The 27,142-nt window shown below is 53.5% G+C and overlaps 1 protein-coding gene across 5 annotated transcripts; it reads right to left on the bottom strand.

Annotated features, from left to right (window-relative positions):
• Positions 1–7,424: 7,424 nt before the first annotated feature.
• MED25 (mediator complex subunit 25) lies at positions 7,425–25,565 on the bottom strand. Of its 5 annotated transcripts, none has more exons than XM_082435894.1 (18): positions 25,371–25,565; positions 25,230–25,275; positions 24,879–25,003; positions 18,439–18,537; positions 17,899–18,019; positions 17,481–17,643; positions 17,220–17,350; positions 16,892–16,979; positions 16,605–16,798; positions 16,040–16,168; positions 15,540–15,625; positions 15,404–15,461; positions 15,195–15,302; positions 12,774–12,962; positions 12,373–12,444; positions 12,027–12,245; positions 11,590–11,773; positions 7,425–9,247 (listed from the first exon to the last, which is right to left on the bottom strand). In XM_082435894.1, the coding sequence occupies exons 1-18, from the start codon at positions 25,502–25,504 to the stop codon at positions 9,003–9,005; spliced, it is 2,391 nt and encodes a 796-aa protein (XP_082292020.1). In that variant the 5' UTR covers positions 25,505–25,565; the 3' UTR covers positions 7,425–9,002. The 5 variants fall into 5 exon arrangements, with proteins under 5 accessions (XP_082292020.1, XP_082292021.1, XP_082292019.1 ...); XM_082435893.1 differs by lacking the exon at positions 7,425–9,247 and adding an exon at positions 10,856–11,149; XM_082435896.1 differs by lacking the exon at positions 7,425–9,247 and adding an exon at positions 10,996–11,127.
• Between the last annotated feature and the right edge of the window lie 1,577 nt (positions 25,566–27,142).

Consider the following 27,142-nt stretch of genomic DNA (forward strand, 5'->3'; position numbering starts at 1 on the left):
AAAGAATAAAAGTGAGCTACTTAAAAAAAAAAAAATGCTGCCAAATTAGATGCAAGCAAAGCAACTGTAAATGATTAAACAGAAAAGCTCATAAAAACCTAGGAAGGTCCAGCCTTCAGTTTGCTTGATAAGTGTTTTTAGGTTCTCAAGTCACTTTTTTTAAAAAATAAATTTATTTATTTTTGGCTGCAGTGCATGGGCTTTCTTCGTTGCAGTGCATGCGCTTTCTCTAGTTGCAGCGAGCGGGGGCTACTCTTCGTTGCAGTGCGCAGGCTTCTCATTGTGGTGGCTTCTCTTGTTGCAGAGCTCGGGCTCTAGGCGCGCGGGCTCAGTAGCTGTGGTGCACGGGCTTAGTTGCTCCGCGGCATGTAGGATCTTCCCGGAACAGGGATCGAACCCTTGTCCCCTGCATTGGCAGGCGGATTCTTAACCACTGCGCCACCAGCGAAGTCCCTCTCAGGTCACTTTTTAAAAAGAACTGGAAATGATAAATGACTTTGTGGTTTATGGGTGCAGTTTATACAAGCATGTGACGTATGAGAACTGGGAGACTTACACTTAAAGAAAAGGTTTTGGGTACTTCCCTGGTGGCACAGTGGTTAAGAATCCGCCTGCCAATGCAGGGGACACGGGTTCGATCCCTTGTCCGGGAAGATCCCACATGCCGCGGAGCAACTAAGCCCATGTGCGACAACTACTAAAGCCCGCGCGCTCTAGGGCCCGTGCGCCGCAACTACTGAGCCTGCGTGCTGCAACTACTGAAGCCCACGCGCCTAGAGCCCGTGCTCCGCAACGAGAAGCCACCGCGATGAGAAGCCCGCACACCGCAACGAAGAGTAGCCCCTACTGGCCGCAACTAGAGAAAGCCCACACACAGCAACAAAGATCCAGTGCAGCGAAAAAACAACAACAACAAAAAGGTCTTGGTTCTACATAGAGGGAAGAGACGAATGTCTTTCTAAAATGTTCTTGATGAAAATAAAACATTTAAAGTGTTTAGATGTTCATTAATGCTATTTGCCCTATTTTTCTAACTCCCCACTGGCCCAGCAATTGAAAGGATTGCACTTCCTGACCCCACTACATTTGAGTGGGGCCATGTAATTAATTCTGGCTAACGAGGTATGGGCGAAAATGACACATGTGAATTCAGTCTGGAGCATTTAATTACTGGTGCCACACCAGAGCACTCTATGCCTTTCCCATGCCACTTGGCAATGTTTAAGATCTCTCAGCATGGGCTCCGAGCCGATCCTCCATGTAGCACGAGTGAGAATATCCGCCTTTTCTATTTTAAGCCGCTGCAGTTTGGGGGTTGTTTGTTATTGCAGCGTAACCCAGCCTATCCTGACATAGAAATGTCCTTTTCAAATAATCCTGTTTAACCAATCTGATTGTTTTTACTGAAAGGGCAAGCTGGGAGTACGAATAGATGCGTATGTGGCATAGACAAGGACATGAAGACAACATGGACAAATAACACTTTATACTAAAAGTGGGAGTAAGGTGATCTCTACCTTGAAGTTTCTCTTTTGTTTTTGCAATTACAAAATAATGTTCTTAAAAAAAAAAAAAGGGTCTGCCTAATACACACTCTTCAAGCTCTATACATTCTTCCTTAAATTTTCTCATCATGATTTGTAATTATTTGTGTCTCCCACATTAGACTGGGAGCTTCTTAAGGACAAAGACCATGTACTCACAGCTATATCCCAAGAACCCAGCACACAGCTCTCTGGGTCTAAGTGTACAACCCCCTAGAACACCCTCCACACCTCTAGAGAGGTTCTGTAATGTGTTCACTCTTCCGTTTCCCCTTCCGGGGCGCACCAGGAAACCACCTGTCCCAGCTTTCCCTGCAGTAGGAGGGGAAGATTGAGTTCTCACCCGTGGGAGCGTATGCATGAGCGTCATGACGTCACGAGCGAGCGTCACTTCCGGTCCCAGGCCGGTAAGAGCCAGTGTACGCTCCACGTGCCGTCGCTCTATTGCTCTTTCCAGTGTTGGAGACTAAAGGAGGGTTTGGTTATTGGATGGAAGCAGCAGGACCCCCGAGTCACTGTTGGAGAAGAGCCGCCAGAGGGAACAGCCTGACCCAGGCTATCATGGTGGGGCAGCGCCGGAGGGAGGTAAACCCTCTGTTAAACCAGTGAGATTTAGGGATTTGTTAACATAACATAGTCTGATCTGACCACACACACACACACACACACACACACACACACGGCTCTTTAATCCTATTTGTCTACCCACCCCATGCGCTCTGTAGTCTGTAGCCTCCAGGCCTTCGTTTAAACCGTCCCCTCTACCTACTGCGCCCTTCCCGTTAGTTGTACCTGTCAAAGGATGACCCATTATAGCATGTACTTTTCATTAAGCATGAAACTGGGAGTTCTCATTTAATTCCCACAAGGACCCTTCAAGGTTGGCTTATGAGAGCCTCGACTTACAGATATGAGAGAACAGGGTCTGCAAGGTGAGCTCCCTGATTTCTTCCAGCCAACTCCAGGAAGGCAGGGACCACACCTTTTCACTGCCACAGCCCTAACCCCTACCAGGCATCCAATAAATATTTCCCAAACAAATGAACTGCAAATTTTCTACCTCCAGTATCAACTGGCCCCTGCTTCCTGCTTCGTATTGTATAAAGTTCCTTGATTACCTCCTAGAGTTTGGTTGATCCTCAGCCATACACACCAGAGTGGGTCAGACTGGTTGCTAGAGCTGGTGCCAGCCTGTATCACTTAATTTAAAAACATATCATTCTTGGAGGGACTTCCCTGGCAGTCCAGTGGTTATAAGACTCTGCAATTCCACTGCAGGGGGCGCGGCTTCTATCCCTGGTCAGGGAACTAAGATCCTGCAAGCCACGCAGTGCGGCCAAAAAAATAAAATTAAAAATAAATAAATAAAAATATATCACTCTTGGAAAAGCAATAATAATAAACATGTCTTAGATGCTGCTAAGCACTTCATGTCTGACCTCACTGAAGACTTACACACCAGGCCATGAGGGTGAAAATCTTATTAACCCATTCTACAGAGAGGGAAACCAAGGACCAGTGAGGCAGGAGCCTGTGGTCACAGGCCAAGGAGAGGCAGAGAGAGATCACAAGCCCAGGTTTGTTCTTTTTTTTTTTTTTAAGATTTTTTTGATGTGGACCATTTTAAAAGTCTTCATTGAATTTGTTCCAATATTGCTTCTGTTTTATGTTTTGGTTTTTTGGCCGTGAGGCATGTGGGATCTTAGCTCCCCGACCAGGGATCAAACCTGCACTCCCTGCATTGGAAGGCAAAGTCTTAACCACTGGACTGCCAGGGAAGTCCCCCAGGTTCGTTCTTAATCTCAGCAGAAGCCCTTGGCCCCTAGTTGGTGGAAAAAATGAGGGGCATTAGGCGTGAACACCTCAACTTTCTGTCGCTCCTGCCCAAGGTCCACCCAGGGCCATCAGCTAGGGGCTGGGACCCTCCCGTCCTCGTCACTGCGACCCTCCCGTCCTCGTCACTGCGACCCTCCCGTCCTCGTCACTGCAACACCTCTCACATCTGCCTCTCAGCCACCACCTACCCCCCCAACGTGCACTGTTCCAAACACTCCCAGATTGGAAAAACCCGGACCTCGCCCACCTCTAAGCCCAGAGGCCTTTCTCCTCGCCTTCAGACGCAAGGTGCCTTGAGATGGCCGTGTCCTGCCCGGCCTCTTCCGATACAGTATGATCCACACTGGTGAACTGGCAAGATACGAGTTGGTACAACCACTGATGTGCCAGATATTTTTTGGAGGGAGCAATTTGGCAGTTCTGTTGCAGTTTAAAATGGGCACCCCACTAAAAAATAAATAAAAATAAAATAAAATGGGTACCCCAAAAGATCAGAAACATTCTACATGGCCAACAATAGGGGACTGATTGAGACAGCTGTGGCATTCCATGGGGGAATACCATGCGGCCATAAAAAGAGGGGGACTTCCCTGGCGGTCCAGTGGTTGACTCCTCACTTCCAATGCAGTGGGCATGGGTTCGATCCCTGGTCGGGGAACTAAGATCCCACATGCCGTGGGGCATGGCCAAAAAAAAAAAACAAAAAGGGACAGAGAGGGCTTTTTGCCCTGGTATAACCTGCAAGATACTCTGTCAGATGATAAGAGTAATCTACAGAATAAAGCAGACTAAGTTCTAGAGATCTTCTGTAGAACAAAGTGCCCATAATTACTGACACTCTACTGTGCACTTAAATTTAAGAGGATACATCTGTTAAGTGTCCTTACTACCCACCCCCCACAAACACACACAAAACCAAAGAGACACAAGGAAACTTTCAGAGGTGATGGATGCCTACTACCTTAATTGTAGTGATGCTTTCATGAGTGTATACATATATCCAAACTCAATCATACCTCAATAAAGCTGCTTACAAAAATATAAAGCAGGCTGCCACTGGATAGAAGAGCCAGAAAATGAATATATTTCTCTGTTTGCTTCTACCTGCTCGTTCAGATCTCTGAAAGAATACACAAGAAATTGGTTACTGGTCTCCAGAGGGGGCTGCGAGAGACCATGCATTGGGTTGATTTTGGAGCCTCTAAGAGTGTGAACCATAGAAGTTTTTTTATGCAAAAAATAAGTTCAATCTTTAAAAAGGCAAATAAATAGAAATAGAACTGGCATACTCCTCAATTTTGAAATTTTCCAGCTGAGACTGTATCACACAGGAATCCCTGCACAAATGAGGGGTTAAAGATGTATGTATATGCTGATTCTCTGTGGCATTTTTGATAATAGTGGAAAACTACACAGCTACCCAAAGACAGCCCCCATGACCCCCACCTCCTGGTATTATAATCCTTGTATTATCCTCTCAGCCTCAGTGTGGGCTGGACCTAGCGATAGCTGTAATGAACAGAATACAGCAAAAGTGATAGGCCATCACTTCCACCATTGAGTTACAAAAAGACTGTGGGTTCCATCTTGGGTGCCCTATCAAGAGGCCCACATGGCGAGAAACCAAGGGAGACCTCCAGCCAAGAGCAAGCAAGGAACTGAGGCTCTGTGTCCAGGGACCTGCAAGGAACCAGATCCGGCCAGCAGGCATGTGAGTGATCTTGGAAGTGGGCCTTCCCCCAGTGGAGCCTTCAGATGAGACCACAGCCCCAGCCCACTTGACGGCAACCTTGAGAGACCTTGGGCCAGAGGCACGAGCTAAGCTGGGCCCGGATTCCTGACCCAGAGCAACTGCAGGACAATAAACGCTTATTGTTTTAAGCCACTGAGTGATGGGGTTTGTTACATATCGACAGACAGACAGCTTATGCAGCCAAGATGGTCTGTGGGATTGGAATTTGTCCACTTAATGGACTAGGGAAAGCAACTGTTTAATAACAGGACATAAAGCCTCATGTAACGAATGATGTGGACAAATGGTCATGACTCAAGTGAAAAAAAAGCAAGATAAAGAACATACAGAAACTGACCTCATTTACATAAAACATTTAAGAAACTATAAACGTGTCTACAACCACATGCATGTAAACCCAACACCAAACTGATGTATCTGCCTCTGGGGAGGATGCTGGTTCGCTCAGTGTTTGGGGTGAGAGGGGAGAATGAGGTGTGAAAGGGTACTTCACTTTTTATTCTACACACTTCAGTGGTTTTTCACCTTTACGAAACTAGAATCCTGTATATCGCAATAAATTTTTAAGGTTAACTTTTTAAAAACCCAAGATGGTGGGAAAATATATATTAGTGAGTATTGTGTACCTTGAAACAAATATACCTTTTTTAGAAGGTGTCGTTTTTCTCATAAATTTTCTTTATAGAGGTAGTAGGTGGGCATGCTCTCACCCAAGACAGGTTTCCAACCATTAATGTGTTGGTGTTCTAGGTTTTTTTTTTTTTTTTCAGTTATGTTCTGCCACTTTTGCCAGATCTGTTCCTGTGGAAGAATTCTCAATACCCAGTTTTGCTTCCAGCTCTAAATGCATGGTCCAAAAGCAAATTGGTCAGAAATGAAATGTTTCCAACCAGTCACTCATCCAATTACAACCTTCATGGATGCCCTGGTGGTACTGACAAACTGGCATGCATTTTTAGAAGCAGTTTTGCCCTCTAAGAGTGCGTTTTGGCCAGTGATAACAACCGTGGCTAATAGCAGCTCTCCTGAGGGGAGGGCTGTGCTGAGCCCGCCAGGTACTCAATCCTACGAGGAAGTCACTACTTGCCATGTGGGGAGACTGAGGCTCACAGAGGCCTGGGGACCTGCCCAAAGCCACACAGCTCATTGGTTCAGAAGCTGGAGTCTCAACACTGAGGTGCTAAGGTCTGCACCATTTCTTCTACACTTCAGCAGCTTTAACAGTACCTCGTGCTCAGGGAAAAATGTTCCAGAAAGATTTGCTCTATTGGCGTTGGCCGGTTCTCGGGGGTACTTTAAAGGCTGTTGTCTACACCCCGGCTGTGAAATGTGGAGGTGAGTTCTCCATGTCTAGACCTCCACTCTCCGGGCCCGCCCGTAACCAAGGGCTTTCTTCTGCCTCACCCTGTGTATGATATGCACCCGTGATGACACTGTGACAGTCCCTTTGGCTCCTCTAATGGGGCGCTGAGGTCAAGAGGGCCTCATAGGCCCACAACGGCCAAACCAGTGACTGGAAACATTTCTTTGTCTGATCAATTTGTCCCAGATGGACTCGAGCCTGTGTTTCCCTGCAGGGCAACGTCCACCCTGGTGGGAACAGCACGGGCTACTACTCCCCGCTAGTCTTCTTCCCTTTTAGCGGCTTTGGACACAGTCGATCACCCTCTCCTCAAAAACTCGGCTTCCAGAACACACGTGCCTGCCTGCTCCTCCTGCCCCCGGCCCCCACCCAACCCTCACGCGTGGGTCCTCCTCTGGCCTCTGTCCTTTGTCCTCGCGTCTTCTTCTTCCAGAGGTCACAAAATGGCGGCCCGGCGGCCTCGTGAGACCCACCAGCGGATTTTGTTTGGTCCTCACAGTGTTTTTTGGTTTTAATTTGAATGCAGTTAGGCGGGGCAAGCAGTCCCCAAGTTCGCCACAGTCCCCATCAATCCTTGTCGTCTTACGCCCGTCCGCGTCACACATTTCCATCACCTGCCTGGTCCCTGGAGCCATCTGAGTTTTCAAAAACCCCTGCTACACACGCTGCCTGGGAAACCTCACCCGCTTTTCCCTCCTTCGACCGCCACTGGGATCTCCTGCTCCATCTCTCATCTGCGTCAAAATCGCCGAGGGAGCTTGTTCCAAATGCCGACGCCCAGCCTCCCTCCCGCCCCCGGATGGATCTGCTTCGACAGTTCTAGATGGTTCTAGGGCAGAGATCATAAACTCATAAATGCCGGCAGGAGCCAGGTGGGCCACATAAATGAGTGAACTTGACAGGTATAAGAAAAGTCGACGGCCAGAAATATAATCAAATGGAATCTTTACTGAACTCTGGTGAATGCATGGAACATAATACAAACATGTATGATACTGGAGTTTATATTTCAAATCCAAAATTGAAAAAATACAAATTGAAAAATAGAAATATTTAATTACTAAAATTTTTTTTCTCTGTCATAATTCTTCTGCTCCCTGACTTGAAGCCGGCAGGCGGACATCATCCCTGCCACCCCCAGATGTCAACGTCAGGCCTTGGCTGTCATGGTGGGATGGGTGGTTGAGAATTCAACCTGGACTCCTGAAGCTGGGAGCGATATTGAACTTGATTCAGTTTTGTAATGGAAAACGGCTGTTCACAAGCGTGGCCGCTTCCAAACACGGAGGTTCAGGACAACCACTGGAGAGTGGTGTAGGGCTGTCATCTTCTGACGGAACCCACTTAGGAACCAGCAGCTTACTGCCCTGTAGTTCGTTCAATAACTACTATTTGCGGTCTGCATTCACATGATCGACATTAACCAACAAAGGCAAACTGGACAGTGTTAGTTTGTTTTCATGAAGTCTGGATGCAGAGAGCCCTTGGGGGAATTTGGTCTTTAACCCCGCGAGTTGGGTGAACATGGTCTGGGCCATGTCTTTCGTTTCTGGAAACCAACTGCAGCAACGAAAGGGAGTCAGAATATTCCCTGCCAACGACTTCCCCATTTTTGCCAGGACTGGGTGAACACGATCATACATTCAAGTAGCTGTTTGTGTACGTCTTTGCGGAGAAAAGAGAGTGTTCAGAAGGGTTGGAACCTCGATCAAAAGTCTCTGACTGACCTTCTCAGGGGAACCAAGGTGTGGCTTCTGCCTCATCTGAAATGAACCAAGTGGATGGACTGCAACGGTTCAGACTGCTTCCACACATCCTGTGACGACCAGGTCACAGACTTCTATAAAATACATCGGGTCAAGTTCATCACCAGCCTGCCCGTGGTTAAGGTACACGAGTCTGTCACGGACATCGTGTCGTGTGTTCCATTGACTTTCTTAGTAAGGTCAGTGCCTGGTGATTGATGCAACGACCTGACTTGAGTGCTTGGATCAAGGCGTCCCCTGTCGGTCCCCTGTGACACTGATCATTTGATCACCACCACGGTCTGTAGCTGTGCTCAGGCATTTTGACCAGTCTCCATGAAACTGTGCATTTCTCTCAACACACAGAAAACAGGTCACTTCCCAGTGTCGGGCCTGCCTTGGCACCGTGTCACAGATTTCTTCGGTCACATCGAGATTCTCCACACCACAAATAAATAAAGCTAACTGGGTGGCAACAGTTCATGAGCAGCGATAGAAAAGGCCACGATTGATTTGACTCATTCAAGCAACCGGACTTGTCAGTCTTCGGATTTCTCTTCACCTCCCCATGGGATGCAGACGCCTGCTAGACTTAGAGGATGGTCCAGACAGACATGAGTTTCTGTTCAGGAGGCGTCATTTCTGCTCGCTTTTAAACTCGCTGTCGGTAGGCTGGAATGCCCAGGTGACTCTTTTCACATGATTCCGGAACCGTGCGTGGCAGCCGTGCCACTGCTCCCGTCCGCTTCCCAAAACCAGCCCTACTGACACTTGAGGCCCTTTTTCAGTTCACTGAGTATCGCGTCTCGCGTCTGCTCTGTGTACTGGTCGAAGCTCTTACTGTGCTTGGATTCATAGTGACGCCTCAGGTTGTATTCTTTCAACACAGACACGATTTTTTTGCATATTAAGCAGGTAGGCATGCTCTTCACCTCCACAAAGAAATAGGCTCGCTCCCATTTCTCTCGAAACACGTGGCCCTCTCGTTCTCTCTTTCGTTTTGCCACTTTTGGTAGAGACATGGGTACAAGAAAGATTTCACTGTCTCCGAACGCTACCACAGGAACAACAACAGTGCAAGCCCCGTGCCAAAGGCAACAGCCTCCTGCCTCGTGGTGGGGGAGTCAAGAGGGAGTGGTGGGGACTGTGGCGAACCAGAGAGCACACGCCCCATGGAAAGGGGCAGCTCCAGCCCGTTGTTTGCTAGGCAGAAGGGCGGGCCCAGGGGTGCCAGATCTTCTGACTTGTCAAGAGAAGCCAAGACTGCAGATTTTGTGTGTGTGTGTGTGTGTGTGTGTGTGTGTGTGTGTGTGTGTGTGTGTGAATCATCCTGATTTTTACAACTAACTTGTTAGGAAAAAAAATGCCACATATGCTAACACAGGGAAGGCCAAACAAAACTCATCTGTAGAGTGGCCCACGGGCCACCAGATTGCAACCTCTCTCCTGGGACGCCGCCCGGGAATCTGATGTTAACCGGCGTCTCAAACAATGCGGATGCTGGTGGTCCAGCCGTGGACCACGCTCTGAGCAACACTGCTCTAGGGTCTGACAACGGACAACTAACTTTCTGCCCCCAGGCCAGAGCACCCTGTGCTCCAGCCACGTGTCTGTATCCAGCCGTCCCCTGGACGTCTCTCTAAGGACGACCTGAGGCCCTTTGCCTCATTACATCCCAAACCTGTACATCCTCCTTACATTCCTGCCGGGTTTCCCATCACCAGGACGGCTCCACCGTCCACCCTGTCCGAAGCCCTGGAAGGTAGGTCTCTGCCTGGGACCTGGAGCCTGCCCTCTCCACATGAGACCTCATCCATTCTGGTGTCTTCAACCACCAAACATATACTGTCGCTAAGGACACACATCCTGTGCTCCCAACACGGCCTTGGCCACTTGGGTGTCCCTGGACCATCAGCACTCACTACTGGCTCCTTCTCCCAGCTCCCTGCCTCAGGGAGGCCCACTGTCCACCACACACCCAGGCCAGGTCCTGGGCACCGCCCTCGACCCCACCCGTACACCCCCAGCTTTCTTCACACAGCACACTAGTCTCTAGCCTCACCCCTCCTGCCCCCCGACTCAGCCCAGCCCCTCCTCTGGCCTCTCCTCTCCCCAGGGAAATTGCCCCGGACCCCTACCTGCCTTCCGTCCTGCCCTGTCGCATCCCACAGCCCAGAGGGGGCTTTCTGAGAGCCAGCCGACCCAGGCCTGGCCCCTGCTCGTGGCCTCCTGCAGCTCTTCTGCATCCCCTGGACAAGCCTCCAGCTGCTTGGCTTGGAATCCGAGCCCCGTCCCCGCCTGGCGCTCGCCCACCTCTCTAGGCCCTCCCTCCCTTATGCTCGTGCTCCAGGAGCATGGACTGACTTGCTCCTCTGACCACCCCAAGCTTCCTCCTGCCCCCACACGTTCACATCTGTGGTCTCCGCACCTAGACCGCCACCTCCTTCCTTCCCAGCCTCCCTGACTCCTGCTTCTCACAGACGCTGCCAAGCCCAGCTGACTCAGAGGCCTCCTCCGGGCCCAGCTGGCACCCTCTCTAGCTCCACGAGCGCACGTGGTCCTGGGAGCCCTGCCTGCTGCCTCCACATCTCCCTGGAGCCAGGCTGCACCCGACTGCCTGACTCGCCGCCAAGCCCTGGCCTCACCAGCCCGGGGCCTCAGGGACGTCTGTTGAAGCGAGAACAAGGACAGAGGTGTCTCCCCCCATCTCCTCCTGCCCAGTCCTGGGGGATGTCAGTGACGGGAGCCGGGGCGTGTGTTAAAAGGAACTTTATTGGGTGTCGGGGGTTCAGATGAGGTCCATGAGGATGTCGTCCTCCATGACGCTGGGCTGCAGGCCCGGCTGGGGGACCGGGCCCCGGGGACCCCCGCTGAGCAGCATCTGACCTGGGGGGCAGTGGGGAAGGGACTGCATCTCCCAGTAGTCCCTGGGGCCCTGGAGGGCCCTGGGCCTGCTTCCTCCCTCCTCCTCTGGGAGCCCAAGGCACTGAGTGGTCTAGGAAGCCCTGGGGGGACCCACAGAGGCGCCTTCTGACGCCATGGGACCACAGATAGTCCTTTTCCCGTTAAGCCTTTGGGAGCCCATCCCCCAACATACCTCTCTGGCCCTAAGATGTTTCTCAGCAACCCCAAGAAGACACACAGGAAGGGAATGGTGGGGAGAGCTCCTGCCTCCTTGGTCCCCTGGGCTGTATTTCCCAGGAGCCCTTAGAGCCCCAAGAGCCACGGACGACCCGCTATTCTTCAATCCCAGAACTTTACTTCCCAGAAGTCACTGGTCTTGGGGCTCCGGTCCCGGGGCTGTTGGGATACTCAGTCCAGGACCTGGCCTCCCCCGAACCCCCTTACCTGGCAGTGGAGCCCTCGGGGGAAGCTGTGCAGTCCAAGACTGGGTCGGCGGCGGTGGGTGCAGGAGCGGGGGCCCCAGCTGGGGCTGCCCCAGGCCCTGGTGCGGTGGGGGCAGCAGTGCAGGGGCCCCTGGTGGCTGGAGGTGGTGGAGGGAGGCCTGAGGCGGGGGCACCCCAGTCTGGGGCTGGGAGAACAAGGAAAGCAGTTCAGAGGCCCCTGGTGGGGAGCCCCCACCTCCCCCAGCCCCTCGGGTAGCTTCTGGTCTTTCTTCCAAGGAATCTTAGCAGAAGCCCACGTAAGACACGTGGGGAGGAGCCAGGCGGGTCGCCAGTCACACCCTTCGATCAAACCAACCTCCCGCCTCCAAGATGAAAGGAATCAAACTGTCAAGGCCCAGGACCCACAGCTCCCATCTGCCGCCCGCCCCCAAAGCTCACCGGTGGTGGGTTGAGGAGGAGGCTCCGCAGTTGGGGGTTGGCCCCGGGGTTCTGGGGCCGAAGGATGGGTCCGGGAGGGGGCGGGCCAGGGGCCGCTCCAGGAGGGCCTTGCGGGGCACCCGGGGGCGCCTGGGCAGCACCCTGGGGCTGCGGCTGCCCCGTGGCCGTAGAGGCCCCCACGGTACCCTGTGGCTGGGGCTGCGGCGGGCGGAGCTGGAGCTGACGGGAAGAGACGGGGGTGAGGACAGAGCCCCCAGACACCCTGACCTCTGCGGTGGGGTCAGAATCACAGCCTCCTCCGGGGCCTCCCCCGCCCGGGCCCTGACCCCACTGGCCCTGTCCTCACCAGGTTCTGCGAGGGCCTTGCCTGGTCCTCCAGAATGGGGCCCAGCCCCGGGGGTGCCTGCTGTGCCCCCATCTGTGTGGGGAGAGAGGGAGCAGATCAGTGGCTGGGCGGGGTGTCCCCATGTCGGGGAGGGTCTGCGCCCTGAGAGGGAACCTGTCAGGAGCTGGGGACCTTTTCTGTGGCGGGTGGGCGGGTCTGGGAGGTAAACCTTACGTTCCCAGGTCCCCAAGACGGGGCTGTGCCTTGGAGATTCAACGAGAACACTAAAAAAGGAGAGAAATGGTGCACGGCAACATGGGGATAGGACTGAATTTGGCAGGAGGAAGCGCCCAGCACTGGCGCCCCAGGAGGGCTCCGCGGGGTCTGCCGCGAGCTCGGGGCCGGGGGGCCGCGGCGCTCACCCCGCGCTGCTGCTCCAGCTTCTGCTGCTGGACTTGCTTGTGGTTGGTGATGACCTGCCGGATGCCGTTGACGAAGCCGCTCTGGTCGTAGGGGATGAGGCCCATGAAGATCTTCTTCTTGGACGAGTACAGGAGCATGAGCACGCGCACCTCGCAGGGGGCCGTGTGCGGGAAGTGCACGCAGCCCGCCTGTGGGAGAGCGTCGCGACTGGTCACCCCAGTGACCAGGAGGAGGCCTCCCACCCACCCCCCGCGTTTCAGATGGTTCTAGAGGCCCACAGGCCGGGAGTGGCAAGCTTTCTGCTCTAAAAGGTTGAGGAGACTCAAGGTTTGGCTTGAGGCTGCTCCAGAGAGCTGGGTGGCCAAAGGAACAGGGCGAGGCTGGGATTCTTGCTGACCACTGGGCAGGAGAGCAGAGAGGAAGTCCCCCCAACTTTGCCACACCGCGGGAGGCTGCCCTCCTCAAAGCCCCACTGGGAGGGCCCACGGCTGAGAGGGAGGGGCTTCAACACAGAGCTGATGCTGGAATCACGTGATCAATGGTGGTGTCGGATACACGACTGACTGGGAATCCAAGAGGCCCTTGGGGGCGCCACACCCTCTCGGCCTCAGTACCTGCAGTGAGAACCTCGGGTAGCAGCACTAACATCCCAAGGGATGTGACTCTGGGACGTGCCGATACACATCAGGCATCCTGCCCATGGCTGGACGCACAGGAAGTACCCGGGAAACATTAGCGAACGTCAGGTGAGGCCGTAGTACGCGGGGTGTTCAGGAGGTGGGCTCTTGGGGGAGGAGGGGCTGATAAGATTGAGGTCCCCGCTGTAGAACCCTGGCCAAGTCAGCCTTGCTTTCTCACGCGAGGCAGACCCTGCTAGTTGCCTACCATCTGCCCTTCTCCCCTGGGTAGAGAACCCCGATTCCGTTTGGGTAGCAACACGTCCGGGTCCCAGTGCACTCATGGGTGCCTGTTCCCCGATGCTCTCCTATGCAGCCAAGGGTGGCCCAGTGGCCTGGGTCTGGCCCAAGACGTGAAGGGAAGCCTGCCTGAGAGTGTGGGAAAGTACTTTCCTAAAGAAAGGGAAATACACAGCTGATGCCACGCCTCCTTCTTGCCTTCCTACAGCAAGTCAAACAAGAGTCCTCGAGCTTCGAAAGCCATCTTACAACCACGAGAGAGAAGTCAAGAGAACCCCAGAGATCCTGGCCCTGACGTCATGGGGCTACATAACTAACCCCGAGAGCTGCTCACCTCTGGATGTCCTGTTACGTGTCACAAATGAATGCCTGCTTGTACAATGCTCACTTTGGGGACATCCCTCTCAGAACCCAGCTGCCATGCTGTGAAGAAGCCCAAGCCACACGGGGAGGCCACATGTGGGCACCCGATGGCCAGGCCCAGCTGAACCCCGCTGACAGCACCATGTGAGTGGGCCATCTTGCACCTCCAGCCCAGGTGAGCTTTCAGATGACCACAGTCTCAGCCGCCACCTGGCAGTAACCCCCACAAGAGTCCCCAAGCAAGACTAGCCCAGCTGAGCCCAGCTGACACACACAGGACTAGGAGAAAGAATAAACTGTTGTTTTAAGCCTCCACCCCAATCATCTATCTGTTCTAAAAACTCTGCTGGTTGGGTGTATTGCTATTTGCAGTTGGAGGTATTCCCAACTCTCAGGATCACCTTCTTTATAGAATTTTCCTGAGGATTCCATGAGGTAATCCACCAAAAGTCCCCTCTCCTAGAAAAGTGCCAGATCCACAGGATGTACTCATTAACTGGTTCTGCTCTATTTAGAGAGCCTCCCTCAGTGTTATGAGTTGAACTGTATCCTCCAAAAAGACACGCTGAAGTTCCAAACCCCAGCACCTGTCAATGTGACCTTATTTGGAAATAGGGTGTTTGCAGATGTAACAAGTTAGGATGAGATCATTAAAGCAGACCCCAATCCAAATGACTGGTGTCCTCATAAGATGACAGAGACACACACACAGGGAAGAAACACACAGAGGGAAGACAGCCATGTGACAATGGAAACAGAGACTGGAGTTTTGCTGTCTAAAGCAACCCCGCCGGGGGCTACCAGCTGTAGGAGGCAAGGAAGGGTCTTCCCCTAGAGGCTTCAGAGAGCGCGGCCCTGCTGACACCCCGATTTCATTCAGACTTCTCTTTTCCGGAAGTGCGAGAGAATGCATTCCTGCTGTTCTTGGCCCCAGGAAGCCAACCCAGCAAACCCCCGTCAGAGCCAAGGGTTTTAACGTGGAACGGACCTCAATCTGGTGCATGTTGTAATTATAAAAAAAAAAAGCTAAGGCTGAGGAACCCGAGGTCACAAAGGCAGCCCCACCATCAAAAATGGCTCCCTTGGGCCCAGGAGGATGGGGAGTGGCCACCTGCCCGCCCACCCGCCCACCCCACTCACAAAGCCGTTGCCCATGATGCGGTAGAGGCCTTTGAGAGAGTCCAGGTCCTTGTTGGTGAAGTGGAACTGGACCATCCTTGAGTTCCGGAACAAAGGGCCCAGGGTGGTCTGCGGGAGACACTGATGTCAGCCAGCGTGCGAAGCAGGGACGTGAGGAGGGGAGGACAGAGGCGGGAGGGGGTGGGCGGCTGTCCTCTCCCGCCACTCACCAGCAGCTGCTGGGGGATGAGCTGCATGATCAGCTTCTGGGGCCACTGCTCTGTTTTCCTGGGGCAACAACGGGAGGGGCGTCAGGAAGACGCACACCCCAGCTCACCGCCCACCCCACCCCCAGCAGGCACCTACAGGTTCTCGCCGTGATTCACGTAGACCTGACAAGGCAGTGACCGAGTCAGCTTAGTGTTGGCATCCACGGAGGCAGGTTTGGGCTTCTGAGGAGAAGAAGGGCATGTCACGGTGAGAAAGGTCCCGAGCCTCCATCCCCTTGACCTCTCCTGCCCTACCCTGGGAGCCCCGAAGCTCAGGACCCCCACCCCAGTTTAAGTCCCACGAGCCCTGGGCCCCTCCGCCAGACCATCAATCCCACAATCCTCTAGGCTTCAAATTCCACAAACGCTGGGGCTCCTCCTCTTGCCCCCGAATCCCACAGCCCTCTGTCCCCTAGATGCCACCATCTCCTGGATCTTCCCTGGACCGAGAATCCAAGACCTCTCTTAATCCTGAATTCCGGGCTATAAATCCCACGTGTCCTTGGGACTATCCTCAGGACCACAAGTCCCACGACCCCATGGGGGCCCCGGCCTAACCCTGCACCCCACCAGGCCTGGCCCTATGGATCCACTCACCTCCTGCCACTCAAGGACCCCACTCCAGGCCAGAAGTTTGTTGGAGACTGACTGCTGCCCGCCGAGGGCCGGGGCCCCGAGCTGGGCCGGAGAAGGGCCACTCACCCCGCCTGGGGCCACGGTGCCCGCCTGACAGAGGGGAGGAAGGAGGGCCATGGGGCAGGGTCAGACCATCTCCTGGGAGGGAGTGTCCTGAGAGAGGGACAAACCAACAAGCAGAACGGGACGGAGGTCCCTTCCTCTGCACCCCCAGGGCCAGAACACCAACCACTGGGCCGTGCCTGGGACCATAAATGCTCTGACCCTGTAGGATTCAAAGACTCTCAAGCCCCTGATGTCCTGCACCCCCAGGACCCCTCGGGCTCCTCAGAACAGTCTTCACCCACCCGGAACCACAAACCCCATGATTCCGCTCCCGGACCCGCTACTCAGTGTTGCCTTAGCACAAGCTCCATGAGCCCCTGAGGACGCCGAACACCAAGACCCACGTGCCCCTGGGCCCTCCTCAGAAAGGCCAGCTGCTCCTCCCCTGCACTGTGTTAGCAGCCAGAAGGCAGGTACCTACCATGGGTGGTGCCCCGGGCTGTGCAGGGGGGGCCAGGCCCGGGCCAGGGGCCACAGTGGAGACCAGGCTGGGCTGGGAAGCAGGAGGTGGCTTGGGGGCGCCGGGGGGCCCTGGGGGCAGCGGGGGGGCCTGGGCCTGGCTGTAGGGGGGACCCACTCCTGGAGCGGCTTGCTGAAGGGGGTTGATGGGCGAGACTGCGGGAGAGACCAAGGGAAGCGGTGGGGGCAGGTGTGTGGAGAGTGGCCCGGCTGCCCCCCGGCCCCGCCACATCCCCGCCCGGGACTCACAGCGAGGGCCCAGCCCAGCCTTCTGGTTCTTGGCGGCCTCCACTGCGTTCTGGGCAGCCACCTGGGCTGCACTCAGGTTCCCGGGCACCTGGTGATAGAGGGGAGGGGCTGGTGAGGACCACCCTCCCCAGCTCCAATATCGCAGGAGCTCGTGACTCCCATCACCCCACAGGGACGTGATTCCCCAGCCCTAAAACTTCTACCCTCCAGGTGTCTCAAGGGAGATGCCCATCACCCCCAAGGCCCAACATCCAACTAGGTCTCTCCCAAGGGACCAGGGCTCCCACAAGGCCCCAGGAGCATGTCCCTTCCCTGGTGATGTTCGCACCTGGTACTGCTGGGGCACAGGGGGCAGAGGCTGCTGGGGGGCTGCTGAGAGCGTGGCCCCCGAGGGTGGTGCTGGAGGCAGGGGCACAGGCTGCTTCGGCTGCAGGGGGCCAGGGGCCGAGCCACCTCCGACTGAGAGCCAAGGATGGACGATCGAGCCCCACGAGAAGGGGATTGAGAGACAGGAAGAAAATCCAAGTCAGAGGGAGCCGGGGAGGACGCCCCTCCCACGCCCGTCCCCCCAGCAGCACCCGGGCCTCACCTGGCAGCACAAGCCCCCGCACCAGCACCATGTGCCGCGGGTCCTGGCTCACGTCTGCTGGAGGCTGCAGCGGCTCCAGCATGGCCGGGGGAGCCGCCTTCTCGAACAGAAGCCGCAAGGCAGGCAGCTTCCGGGGAGACACGATGGAGAAGTATATTCCTCGCTACAGGAGAGGGGACAAGCAGTCAGGACAAAGCCACCAGGCCAAGCCCTGGCTGTCACACCTGCTTGGCCCTAAAACCAAATCCCATCAGGCTTTGGGACAGGAGACCCCAAGACCTGTATTAGCTGCCCCAGAGAATTCTGGGTTATAGTTCTTCCAACAGGAGCCAGCAGAGCTGGCCACGGAGTCTGTGACGATCCTGTGACCCAGGACGGCAGGCCCCAGCCCTCCCCCCTCAGACCCAGGAGTCCTCACCTCCCCAATCTTCTGCACGAGAGTCTCCGTCGTGCACCCAGAGTATGTGGTGCTCTCGACAGCAGGCAGCAGGTACGGGGGTGAGTTACAGATAAGGAGGCAAACTCGGTGTGTCTGGCCGCTGCCGAGGACAAGGAAAGATGTGGAGCGCGTGGCAACAGGGGCCCTGAGAAAAGACCCAGAGCCAGCACCAGCAGAGGTGCAAGTCCTCCGCCCCACAGGAAGTCAGGAGTCAGGCCCCTATTTCACAGCTGAGAACACTGAGGCCCGGAAGAGGCTCCTGACTCACTAAGATACCCGGCAAGCAGGGAAGGCAGGAAGCAGACCCAGAGCTGGCTCCCCTTTCATGAGGACGCCGAGACTGGGCACGGGCCAGGTGTCCTCATCAGAACACCGCCTGGACGCCGCCTGCTTCCTGGCCCCAAGTGTCCGGCACGCAGAGCCCACCCACCTCCCCACAGAGAGTCTGGGGGTGGAGCCCCAAGACAGGCAAAGCAGGTTACGTGCCAGGTGGACCGAGACCGACGTGGGCACACTCACATCTGCTCCCGCATCTTCTTGAAGTCATCGAACAGCTGCAGGGCTGTGCTGAGGCCTTCTGCGATGAGGCTGCAGCTCTCGCCACCCCCGCCCATGAACCTGCAGGGGGCCAGGCAGTCAGCCCCCGGGGGGCCCTGCGGCTCCCCAGCCCCTGGGCCACCCTGGAAGGGCCCGAACCTGTGCCATCCCTCTTCGTAGACTGTGCACCTTGGGACGGGGACACTGCAGAGTTCCCTGCTCTATCCCCAGTGCTGGCATGAGGACAGGGGACATTTGTCATCTCCTGCAAGGCAGTCCCTCTGGCAAGAGGCCCCATCAGAGGACAGAACACAGAAAGGGCCCAGGACTCTAAGCCCAGGATCCTGTGCTGGGCCCCAGTGCCTGTGCACCTTGCCTTCTCTGGGCCATCCGCCCTGGCCTCACCCCAGCTTCCCAGCCTGGTGCACGGGCCTCCTCTGTCTTCCCACAGTGTTATGGGTTGAATTGGGTCCCCCAAAACAGGTATGCTGAAGTCCTAACCCTCCACCACACCTTAGGATGTGACCTGATTTGGAAACAGAGTCTTTACAGAGGTAAACAGGCTACAGTGAGGTCCTTAGGATGGCCTTAATCCAATATGACCGGTGTCCTTATAAGAAGGGGAACTTGGGACACAGAGACAGACACACTCAGAGGAAAGGCGACGTGGATGTGATGAGACACAGGGAGAATGCCACATGGAGATCAGAATGACACTGCCACAGGCCAAGGAATGTCTGGGGCGACCAGAAGCTGGAAGAGGCAAGGAAGGAACCCTCCCTTTAAATTCCAGAGGGAGCATGGCCCTGCCCCACCCCCACCCCCATCTCAGACTCCTGGACCCAGAACTGCGAGACAATAACTTTCTGTTGCTGTAAGCCACCTTGTTTCTAGTACTGTTACAGCAGCCCCAGGAAACTACTACACACAGATCTGGGTTTCTCCCCCAGCTGATCTACAGAGGGGTCACCAGTGTCCATCCCCGTGTGGCCTGTGGCAGGCCTCTGCTAGACTGCAGTTGTTGTCACCATGATTCTTCGGGTCACGTGGTCGCAAGGCTGACCCTTTGCTGCAGGGGACATCTGTGCAGACTGGGCCCCGCTCTGGGAGCCCTACGGGCCCTGTTGCTCTGAACCGTGGCCCCTGTGTCTGTGTCAGCACCTGTCTCCCCAACGAGGCAGGGACGGGGTCTGAGACCTCCCTTGTCGCCAGCCTCACCAACCCCACCCCGCCAAGCCTGGCACAAGGGAGGCCTTGGGAACTGTGTGTTACATAAACAAATGGCTTCAAATCCAACCCTGGCCATCAAGGCCAGAATAGAGCCAAGCCCTCAGCTGGGCATCTGGGGCCCTGCCCACCTTCCACTCCATCCTCTCTGGGTGCAAGTCCTCCAGAGCTTCTTGGCTGTCCCTGGACTCCGTGATCAGCCACGCGCCCAGGCCTCTGCCTGTGCTGTCCGCCCCAAGACCACATACCACTGCCCCTTCTGGCGCAGGTGGAAACCCTGCTTACCTAACCAGACACCCAGCCCAGTGTCACCCTCCTCCAGGAAGCCTTCCTCACCTGCCACCTGATCTCAGGGCCCACCCTCAATCACATCACGTGTCCCCCAATACTGCGAATGTCAAGCTTCCTCCCACAGCCCACCTCCCCTCCAGACGGTGCAGCCCTCAGTGAGGGAGACCCAGTGGTCTGAGCCAGCTCTACAAGTACACACAGAGTCCCGGGAAATGCCTGCTGAGTAAGTGAGCCCCCGGAGCATGACCCCTCTGTGCCGTACCTGAATTCCTTCCCGGTGTAGACTTCTGCCCTCCGCTCCCACTCTCAGGGTGCTGAGGCCACACCACTGCTCCTCCCCATGACCCACTCCCCAGCCCTCCTCTTCCTCACCATCGAGACTCCGGTTTGCACGGGAATTTTAATGCCACAGAGTTGGGGGAGACCCCGATAAATGAACCAACTCTGGATCCACCCTACTGCCAGCTTCCTGTGCTGGAAGAAATCAAGCCATCTTCATGGCTGGGGCTAAGGAGACAGGGGTGAGGGGGTAGGGGGAGAGACAGGAAGCAACTGCTTCAGGCATTCGGGGTCTCCTTCTAGGGTGATGAAAATGTTCCAAAACTAAACAGAGAAGGTGGTTGCACAACATTTTGAATGTACTAAACGCCACTGAATTGTTCACTTTAAAATGACTGCGAGTTAGCCTTCCCTGGTGGCGCAGTGGTTAAGAATACGCCTGCCAATGCAGGGGACACGGGTTCGAGCCCTGGTCCAGGAAGATCCCACATGCCGCGGAGCAACTAAGCCTGTGCACCACAACTACTGAGCCCGCGTGCCACAACTACTGAAGCCCACGCACCTAGAGCCCCTGCTCCACAACAAGAGAAGCCACCGCAGTGAGAATCCTGCGCACCGCAACGGACAGTAGCCCCCGCTCGCCGCAACTAGAGAAAGCCCGCACGCAGCAATGAAGACCCAACGCAGCGAAAAATAAATAAATATTAAAAAATAAATAAAATAAAATGACTGTGTGTTATGTGAATTTCACCTCAATTTCTAAAAAAAAAATAATTTATGAGGGAAAGTGCGATTGACCACTTTGAGATCCCAAAGCTGGCTTTTTTTCTTATTGAACAGTAAGCATAAGCCACCTTTTGCCAGCTCAGAGAGAGACACATAACAAATATTTTGTCCAAGAAATGAGAAAAACTTAAAAATGGGCAGTGGGAGAGCGAATTCCCTGGCGGTCCAGTGGCTAGGACCCCGCGCTCTCACTGCCGAGGGCCCAGGTTCCATCCCTGGTCGGGGAACTAAGATCCCACAAGCTGCGTGGCGCCGCCAAAAAAAAAAAAAAAAAATGGGGAACGGGAGAAAGCATGACCAGTTGCAAAATATGTTTTAAATATCATAAAGGTTTAAATAAAGCCCTCAAGTAATAAACGTGAAGTAAAAATGAAACGATTCCTCTTCCTCACGCCTCTGCCCCCAACTGCTCTGCCCGGCGTCACAGCACTGAGTCCTCGCCACCCACTTGCACGGGCTAACAGGCCCCGGAGCCCCCCAGAGGGGCTGAAGGAACATGAACGGCAGCCAGCTCCGACCAAGGACTTCCTACAGCCAGACCCCCGCCCAGCCCATCACCCCAGGGAAACACTGGCTCCAAGAGGGCCAGGACTTTGCCTGCCTCATACCCCCTGACTCCTCGGTGCCTGGAACAATTTGCCCCACAAACATCTGTTGAATGAATGAATGCACAGATGAATGAATGAATGCACAAACGCACTGTCACAACGCCACGGGGAAGACACTTGGGCTATTTTCCTTCTACCCTAGCCTTTCTTTTTTTTTTTGATTATTAATTTATTTATTGGCTGCAATTGGTCTTCATTGCTGCACGCGGGCTTTCTCTAGTTGTGGCGAGCGGGGGCTACTCTTTGTTGCGGTGCGCAGGCTTCTCGTTGCAGTGGCTTCTCTTGTTGTGGAGCACAGGTTCTAGGCCCGCAGGCTTCAGTAGTTGTGGCACACGGGCTCAGTAGTTGTGGCGCACGGGCTTAGTTGCTACGTGCCCTATGGGATCTTCCCGGACCAGGGCTTGAACCCGTGTCCCCTGCGTTGGCAGGCGGATTATTAACCACCGAGCCACCAGGCAAGTCCCTACCCTAGCCTTTCTGATGCTGGGTCACTAGCTGTAGGCGGGAGGGGGAACCGCCCCTCGTTAGAAAGGAAAATGTTAACATCAGAAATGAACCTCTCCAAAGCAAGGACGTTTCAAAAATCACACTGCCTGCTTTGTTCCATAAGTGATGGATGTTCCAGGAAAAGATAAGATTTCTCCAAGCGTGAACAAAACTTGCTGACTTTCTTCGTGATCTCTGTTACAGACGGGCCCTGAATGCCACAGAAACTGAATTTAGATGCTTACATAGAACTTGATAAAACAGTGAGGACTGTGAATATTAAATAATGGCTTAAAATGTTTATCAGCTGATTGGGAGGATTCCGGTGAGCATACGGCCCACACAGCTTTTTTATTTGGTTATAGGTGCAGTGTATTCTAGGTTGGTTAAAGGGGAGGGTGAATACGGGATGAAAGTATTCCGAAAGCATTTCCCTCTTATCTTCCCAGTGCCCTTGACATTTTTAAGTAAGGGGGTTTAACTGCTTTTCCTGACACCCACCAGAAGGTTTGGTTTCCTGGTGATTATCTTCCCCACAGCTTTCACTCGTTCATTTATTCAGCAAAGGTCTCCTAAGGCCTCTTGGGTCCCAGGCCCCAGCTGGAAGCAAACAGCAGGGGAAACACCCAAGTCCTGGACATTCACAGTCCAGAGGTGTAGAGCTGTGACAGGGAAACACCTGGGGGCAATGGGGGCAGAGGAGAGAGCAACTGGCTGCTTGCCAGAATCAGGGAAAGGACATTTGAGTCAGGTCTTGATGTTTATATAGGAGTTTACCAGGGGGAACCAGAGTATGAAGTGCATTCTGGGCATTCATTCATTTACTCACTTGTTCAACAAAGTTTTCCTTAGGCCTCCTTTGTGCCAGGCCCTGTGCTGGGTGCTAGAGACTTGAGGGACATCAGACTTGGACTTGGGCCTCAAGGAGCCCCCACTCAACATTATTCAAGTCTTACCACAATCTAGTCCAGAGGTTCTTAAATGGGGTGGATTCTGCCCCCAAGGAGATATCTGACAACGTCTGGGAACATTTTTGTTTGTCAGACTGGGGGAGGGAAGTAGCCACTGGCATCTGGGGGGTAGGGGCCGGAGATGCTACTGAACACCTTACAATGCACAGTACGGCCCCCCAATAACGAAGAATCATATGGCCCAAAGGGTCAACAGTGCCGACGCTGAGAAACCCTGCTCTACCCTGACCACGAATTCTAAAGACCATGAGGGGGAAGCTTTGCAGTGTTCAACTTTGCAGTGAACGTGCAGCACCCAGTCCAGCGCATACAGCCTGGAACAAAGCAGGTGTTCAACAAACATCTGCTGCAGGGACGTACAAAGAAAACAGCGAACTGGTGTTATTTAATGAACTCTGACCAGACCCTGAGCTGAACACAGTATGAAAATCAGGTCCTGTCATCCTCCCAGGAGTGCTGAGGCACGGACTACCGTTATTCATCTGCAATCCAAGAAACCGAAACACGAAACAACGGCAACAGCTTAGGTAGCACTTAATACGTGTCAGGCGCTGTTTTAAACAGTCATCAACTCGCTTAATTCACGAAGTATCCCTACAAAGTCACGGTAACCGTGTCTCCAATGATCCTCATCTCCTAGTATTCACGCCCCCCTCAAACACTGGACAGGACTGACTTGTGTACTAAACGGAATGTGATATAAGTGATGATGTGTGACTTCCAAGATTTGATCATAAAAAGCTCTGTGGTTTCCTCTTTGCTCTTTCTGTTGGATTGCTCAGGCTGAGGGAAGCCAGCTGTTGGAGGACACTCAAGCAGCCCCACGGAGACACCTTGTGGCTAACATCTGGCAAGGAATCGAGGCCTCTAGCCAACAGCCGTAGGGTGAGCCAGCCTGTAAATGGCTCCTCCGGTCGCAATCACACTGTTGGATGACTGCAGCCCAAAGTCATGGTGACTGCAATCCCACAAGAGACCCTGAGCTAGAACAACCCATCGAAGCCACCCCTGAATTCCTTACTTACAGAAACCACATGAGATAATAAATGTCTGTTGTCTTAGACCGGTTAAGTTTTTTTTTTTCCTTTGGCCACGCCTCCAGGCATGTGGGATCTCAGTTCCCAACCAGATATCAACCTGTGCCCCCTGCAGGGGCAGTGTGGAGTCCCAACCACTGGACCGCCAGGGAAGTCCCAAGCTGCTAAGTTTTAATCTGTTACCCAATAGTGAATAAGTAACACGATAACTATAATTACCATTCACCTTCGAGTTTTAGAGACAAATTATATTAGACACAGGGAACAGAGAGTTCTGTTGTGGTGGAGCCGTGCTGTGGCCCCAGTCTGTCTGCACCTGCAAGAGCCTGCAATGTGAACTATCACAATTCACTCCAAAGCACAGAGGCCTAGCTTATCTTGGCCTAGCCCCACCCCTCTTGCACTCAGGCTTCAATACCTCCATCTGAAAATGGAGAACTAGAGTAGAAATGAGAAGCAACAGGCAGAAAAGGGAGGAATCACACGTGGGTGCTGGAGTTCCACAGGCCTCCTTGACTGGGAAGTTCTTTCTACTTCCGAGCCAGACAGCAACATCAGCTAAGCACACAGAACCGACCACAGAAGTGACTTCGGGATAAAACCACAATCCCCATCACAGCCCTTTTCAGCCAACTAATGTGAGGGGATGGATCCTGCAGCTCAAATCCAAGCCACCATTCCTCCGCGGTCCGTCACAGGGTCCCCCAACCCTTCCCAAAGCCCAGAAAAGAGCTCACTTAATGCCATCGAGCCAGGTGACAAACTCATAGGCGCTGCTGGTGGGAGCGTGACATTGTACGTAGGACTCTGGGGCGCAGTCCACCGTGTTGAACACCACGAGGCTGTACTGGGTCCCCCCATACTGGAAGGGGAGGACAGAGAAATTTTTCATCTGGGACCCCCAGCTCCCTTTTCCCTCAGGGGAGTTGGGGCTCCCAGCTCCCCGTCCCTTAGACCCAGGAGTCCAGACCCCAGCCCCTCCCCCCTCAGACCCAGGAGTCCAGGTCCCCGCCCCCTCCTCTCTCAGACCCAGGAGTTCGGATTCCCAGCTTCCCTCTTCCCTCAAACTCAAGAGTCCCAAGACTCACGTCTCCCCCGAAGTCCGTCTCGGCAGGAGGACCACCATTAAAATACCTGTGAAGGTCGGAGGTGAAAGGTCGGGGTGAGACAAGAGACTGTGGAAAACTAAAGTCGGAGGGCGGGGTTGGAGTCGCGGAAACGGCACTCACTCGATGGCCGGGAGCAGGTAGTGCTTGCGAAGCCCCTCGAAGTAGGGCCCCAGGTTGGCCGTGCCCTCAATTACAAACACCACGTCAGCTACGAGGCCCCCGGCGCGGGCCGGGCCCTCCGACCCGGGGACCATGCCCCGCGCCGCAACCACCGCCGCCGCCGTAGCCACTGTGGGATGAGCGGAAGTGCGCCTGCGCTGCGCGCGCACCCGCGCCGGACGGCCTTGCGTCGCTGTTGACGCTCTAGTGGCCATGTTTGTGCGGGGCACCCAGGGCTGGTGGGTTTATCTCCATCCTCTTTCGTACCCAGTGTGTGCAAGACTCAAAAAGGACCTAGCGAACCCCTTCGGGGGCCTGATGTGGAAGACTGAATTATTGGCAGAACTGTCGAGAGAGAAATATATTGAAAGCGGTGCGCAGCCGCCATTTTTGAGCGGGGCGACCATTCCGACACTAGTTTCAATGGGAGGGTCTGGAGACCTGGTTGCTGTGCAACGCGTACGCTGCCCTTGTTTTCTAAAAGAGAGATTAGGTTTCCAGTTAAGTTCTTTCTGGCTTGGGGGGATGGGGGGGGTGGGTCGTGCGAAGGGTCCAATCACATCATCCGAAACGGGGTTACTAGGCAACGCTTTAAGGTTGCAATCAACTCTGAAGGGAGTGCAGCTGTTTTTCCCACCCCGAAAAGAAACCAAACTCCAACCCAAGTGGAGGTTGCTGAGCAACACTTGCTAGTTGTTTTCTGGGAGAAGAGCCAGAAACTGGCCTAGAACATAAATACGTTCCAGGTGGATTAAAAATGTAAATGTAACAAATGAAAGCATAACACTGTATAATCCTGAAGACTGGAAAAAGAGTTTCTTATCATTACAGCAAAGCCAGAGAGCGTAAAATATTGAACTGTTTGCATAAGACTCCATGAACCAAGTTGAAAACGATACTGTAAACTGGGAAAGTCATTGTAACTACATAAATACATGTTACTAATCAATAAAAACTAAGGAAAATAGAAATACTTTATTTTTTTAATGGGGAAGGAAACTAAGCAGGCTTTTCTCACACGCAAAAAATATTAAAAATAGCAAGTATCTGAAAGCCGCTCATCTTCAACAATTAAAAAGTGCTAACAGAGGGTCCAATGACATAGCATTTAACCTTTGTCATGTTAATTAAAGTTGGAAATAATAAGTCCATGAGGGTGGGAGGGTTTGGGTGAAATGAGCCGGCTCAGAGGTGATCTAGTGGGGGTGGAAACCAAAACGACTTGCTCCAATGCAGTTTGTCAATATATTTCAAGGTAAAGAGTGCATTGCTTTGCACTCAGCAGTATCACCATTTTGTCACATGAACTTTATCGATCCCTTTTTTCTTTTTTCTTTGATGAACCCTTTTAAAGCAAATCCCAACATATCATTTTACCTCTACATTCTTGACAGGCATCTCTAAAAAGGTGGATATTTTTGCACGTAACCACTATGCCATTAACACCCCTAACAAAATTGTGTTATTTCTTGGTATCATTGAACACTTAAATCCATAATCAAATTTTCCCAATTCTCTCAAAATGCCTTTTTACAATTGTTTTATTTGTATCAGTATCCAAACAACGATCAAACACATATTTAGATGGCTTAAATTTCTTTTAATCTAAAGCAGCTCCCTTCTTTTTTATACTAGTGTAATTAAATTTTTAAAAAATTATAAGGAAGATAAAAGTAAGTTGGAGAAAGGCAAAATGATAAATTGGTAAGGAGATTAAAATGGTACCTAAAATT

This window comes from Balaenoptera physalus (assembly GCF_965194825.1).
Source record: "Balaenoptera physalus genome assembly, chromosome: 19".
NCBI lineage: Eukaryota > Metazoa > Chordata > Mammalia > Artiodactyla > Balaenopteridae > Balaenoptera > Balaenoptera physalus.